Source organism: Tripterygium wilfordii, chromosome 6 (genome assembly GCF_013401445.1).
Source record: "Tripterygium wilfordii isolate XIE 37 chromosome 6, ASM1340144v1, whole genome shotgun sequence".
In the NCBI taxonomy this organism is placed as follows: Eukaryota; Viridiplantae; Streptophyta; class Magnoliopsida; order Celastrales; family Celastraceae; genus Tripterygium; species Tripterygium wilfordii.
The window spans coordinates 11,274,354-11,279,263 of record NC_052237.1 but is presented as its reverse complement, the minus strand read 5'-3'; the positions used below and the strand labels follow the sequence as shown (position 1 = coordinate 11,279,263).

General features: G+C 37.6%; 1 protein-coding gene across 1 annotated transcript; it reads right to left on the bottom strand.

The window, feature by feature from the left end:
• Positions 1-1,730: 1,730 nt before the first annotated feature.
• LOC119999889 (subtilisin-like protease SBT3) lies at positions 1,731-4,121 on the bottom strand. Its single transcript, XM_038847682.1, has one exon. The coding sequence runs from the start codon at positions 4,109-4,111 to the stop codon at positions 1,829-1,831; it is 2,283 nt and encodes a 760-aa protein (XP_038703610.1). The 5' UTR covers positions 4,112-4,121; the 3' UTR covers positions 1,731-1,828.
• Positions 4,122-4,910: the final 789 nt, after the last annotated feature.

Genomic DNA, 4,910 nt, shown 5'->3' with positions numbered 1-4,910 from the left:
CCTGGCCCACCAATGACTTTCGTAAAGTTTTGACAACGTTCAATCGAATGGAGCTGTTGGTCTTAATTAATTCACAAAATAACCTTATAAAAAAATTTAATTTACAAAAACAAAACATATTTTATATATATTACACTTGTTTTTTATGTGATCATATATATAACAAGAGTATATCTATAAGAAGTGTGTGTATATATATTAATATATAACACTTGTTTGGCTGGCAAGAAAAGTGATTGAATGTGAGAGAGAGATATATGGATCATATTATGGTTTATATCAAGTGGCTAGCGATGTAAACACCTATATCATAAATATTGGTTCCTTAAGGCTCCGTTTGGTACACCGGATAAGACTCCGTATAGTATAAAATTATTCTTTAATAAAGTTATCGGGTGTTTGGATGTTTTTTAAAAATCTCTGGATAGTATAATTTTATACAAAAGTGGCTCTTATACGATGCAGGCCGTATAATATTAAAACGCCTCCAACTCGTTTTTATTTTATACGGAGCGCTTAGTATAAGAGATAACATATCAAATGACAAAAAAGACCTTCACCCTCGCTTTATATAGGAAGAGAGAAAAAGTAAACCTTAGAACTATACATACCAACGGTAGAAGTCCTAAAGCAATCAAATGAGGAATTTAGACATGCTGCTAATCGTTTGGGTCATGGAATGGCAATCTGGGAGGACCAAAGGAATGTTACAGGTGAGTTAGCCCGACTTGGTTTCAATGAAGATGAATGTGTTGATGCAAGGATCCAGTTGCTTCGTGACAATGCCACACTACAATTATTTTGGGGCTCTGATGATGGAGTGAAGATGACCATTGTGAAGAGGTTGTTTGACTAGTTTTATAATATTCTTATGCTTATACTAGTATTCGAGAGACTTATTTACTATTATATTTGAGTCTATGATGACTGAATTGTCAAGATGTTTTCATGAGAAATTGAGTCGTACTCAAAGCATTTGCAAATAAATTTTCTTGGGCTTGTTATGATCTTTTTTTTTTCCAAGTTAGTCTATACTGAAAGCATTTCATGGATGTTTGGCAAAATCTCTTAATAAAAAATTATTGTTTTAACTAGGGGTAATCTAGACAAAGTACCATAAATCTTATACTATCATTTTGTTTAACAATAAACCAAACACCGTATTGTATAATAATTATACTATACAGAGTTAATATCATATTTTTTCCAAACACTGGATAAGATTAAATTATACATCAACTTATCTAAGGATTAAATTATATATTGGATAGTAATATTATACTATCCTATACGACCTACCAAACGGAGCCTAAAATGTTATGAACATTAATGAATGAACGATTCCTCCATCAATTTTTGAAGGGAACGTAAAATAAAAAAACCTTATGCATCAACGAACGAAACAAACTAATATCTATTGATATTAACGGACACCGGAGATATTACACCAGATAGAATACTCGACTATGAAAAAAAGAAAAACACAATATAATACGGTTGGTCGGGTCGGTTGCATTATCGGCCGATAATCAACCGACCCGACCCAATCCCAGCTCTACGATTGAGGCTCAATTGGCCTTTTATTGAGTAGAGCTTTGTGTGAGGACGGATTTTGGCCCATTCAATTGTCCAATTTCTTTTGAGTTTTGATGTAAACAACTGAATATCAAAACCATACAAAATCTTATTCTGTAAACTGGAAGCTCTAACAGCAAATGTGACACTTTATATTATTTAAAAATTAGGCTTTATTTGATATAGTTGAACTGTCAAATGACTTGTAAGTAATAGCCATAGAAATAAGTTAAAAATAAGCAAAATTCTTGTGCTAACCAGTAATATCGGAGTCGATGTTTGTGGCCACTACAGGACTTTTCACCACATGTTTACCTCCAACTTCTTCCCAGCTAAGAAAGCCAAAAACCTGCTCTTGTTTCATCAACTTTGGACCTTCAATGCTCAACTTATAACTCTGCTTCTCGTACTTCTCCTTAAAAACCAACTTGTCTGGTGTGACACTGACCTTAAGCCCATCCAAGGTCGGGACCTTCGCAATGTAGATAGACATTCCCTCACCAACATTCGTCACTGTTCTTTTAAATTCTTGCACAATTGTCGTGTCTGATTTGGTGTCGTTCACATTAAAAAATGCAATGAATGAAGGGTAGTTAAGGTCCAGTGATGGAGCAGAGCAATTGGTTGCAGATGACCTTGTGATGGCTCGGATTTGCTTGGCTGTGAATCCCATTCCGCAAAGAAGATTTACATAATCATTCACTCCCACATCATATATGAGTCCGGGATCTAGTGCTTTATTTGGATTGACTTGACCAGCTCCCATGGCAATCGGAGATGCTGTCTTGAAATCGTCACCAGAGTCGGCGATTGGCCTCTGCGTATTATCCGTAACATCAGCAGTGGTCATCATGGCAGACCGGATGGCGGCGGGGCTCCATTCCGGGTGCACTGACTTCAAAAGCGCCCCAACTCCTGCTGCGTGAGGACATGCCATTGATGTACCTGAGAGTATATTGAAATTATTGAAATAACGTTTTGACATGCCAATGCTTACTGGAATGTTCGAGGGCCATGCAGCCAAGACCATGTCACCAGGAGCCATGATATCAGGCTTTAGCACAAACGGGCAGCTTTGGGATGGTCCTCTGGAGCTATAGTCAGTAACACTTGGTTGTGGTTTTGTACCAAGATTTGTAATTCCAAATTCCAAGCTCGCTTTTGGTTCTTTGTTTGTCTTGATGTAGTCTTTGATTGTTTCTCCGTCTTCCAGTCTCATGAATATGGCAGGAAATGAGGTTTTGATAAAGAATTTCACGTCTGTAGAATTGGATAGGAAAATACCTCCTGTGACATTGGCTTTCCTTACGTTATGGATTTGGTCATATAGAGTCTCGTTCTTGTCTTCACACACGACGAACTTGTCCCCTGTTTTGTTCAACTCAATAGAGTCCTTACATTCATCCATGAATACCAAAGGATTTTGGGTTGATTTATAATCCCCTGTATGGAGAGCAGAGCCTAACACTTTCAATCCATTTCCAAGACCCAAAACTCCTCTGAATTCACGATCAATTGTACCAGCAGCAACAGTTAAAACCCAAGGTATGCCATTGTGGAGTGTCGCGATATAAGGTCCTTCATTTCCTGCAGAGGTAGACACAAATATACCTTTTTCTATTGCTGCAAATGTGGCCAAGGCTATGGCATCATCATACAATGGAACCCCATCACGTCCAAATGACATGGACAACACATCTACGCCGTCACTAATTGCTTGATCAATTGCAGCAATTACATCAGATGTAAAGGATCCGTATTCCCATAGAGCCTTGTACATGGCCACATGTGCACGAGGAGCAACACCAACAGCTGTTCCCGGTGCGTAGTTGTAATATGAAGCGTCCTTCACATAGTTTCCTGCTGCGGTGGAGGAGGTGTGGGTACCATGTCCCTCACTGTCACGTGTAGAGTTCATAGATATGGTCACATTTTTCGGTAGCTGCGCAATTAGGCCTTTGTTGAAGTAATGAGCTCCAATAAGCTTCTTGTTGCACATTGAGGAGTCGAATTGGGGATCACTTTCACATGTACCTTTCCATCTTACTGGGATTTCGCTCATCCCTTCATCATTATAGCTTTTACTTTCGGGCCAAACCCCAGTGTCCACAACCCCAATAATGATATCGCGACCATATTTTGAAGCTGGCCATGCCCCAAATTTGGGATTCAGGCCAAGGAATTCATTTGTATGAGTTGTATCCTTTTTGACAGGTAAATCCTTGATTGCCAAAATGTAGCCAGGAGTACCTTTCAATGCCTCAAGTTGGGAAGGTGTGAGACTTGCACTAAAACCATTCATAACATGAGTGTAAGTATAGATGTGTTTAGACGAAGAAGGGCTTTCGTCGGTGGTGGTGGTTTCAGAGATGGTGGCAAGAGTGGACAGATACCAACTGTGCTTATCAGAAAAGGTCTTGGGCATGGCTGATGAGTCCATGTGGATGATATAGTTTTCTGAAAGTGCTAATGTGGATTGTGAGATTGCGAGCAAGGCAAAACACAAAAAATATAATGGAACATTGTGAGAAGCCATTATGGATAAGAGGAAGGTTGGTTGGAAGAGATGATTTTTGAACAAAGTTGGTGAAATTGATTGTCATTATATAGAGTTTGAGAAGTAGGGGAAATTTATATAAATTCCTCAACCAGTAAAATTTTTTCTCCCGTTTGTACATATCTATCGATCTATCTATATATATATATACGCACACACATACATATATATGTAGAGAGCATCTCCAATGCTAAAATAAATATCAAGTACTTCAAAACTATTCTCTCTCTTCTCTTCTATCCTGGGTGACATAATTTAATTGAGTGAGTGAGTCCCATAATATACATTATTCATCAACACTTCATACTTTCCAACACTTCAAACTCATTTCTATATTTTCTCTCTCTCTTTCTATCATCTCTCTTACTTCATTTTCATCACCTCTATCTTCATTTTCATCACATCTCTCTTCCTTTTCATCATCTCTCTTGACTATTCATCAACTATATCCATCATTCATATTTCAAGTGTCATTTTCCACGACAACCTATAAAACAAGTGTCATTATCAAGAAAGTGTGTTTTCAAGTGTTAATTTTCATCCATTATAAAACTCTAACATTCTAAATTTTTCATAAAATTTACTTTTGGACACTTAAAAACTATGTTTCAAGTGTCCATTAGACATGCTCTAAAAGATACTTAGTATTCAGTGCACTTAATTGCCACAAATTATTTCCAGTAGGCTAGAATTTATGCTGATGCATTGTGCATGACCTGTTAAGGCATCAAATCAAATGCATTAATTTCTCCATGAAGACTTGACTTAGTGCTGTCGC

Bases quoted from the DNA above. Each gene is read 5' to 3' on its own strand.
- LOC119999889 (XM_038847682.1), bottom strand. From the start codon at position 4,111: ATGGCTTCTCACAATGTTCCATTATATTTTTTGTGTTTTGCCTTGCTC.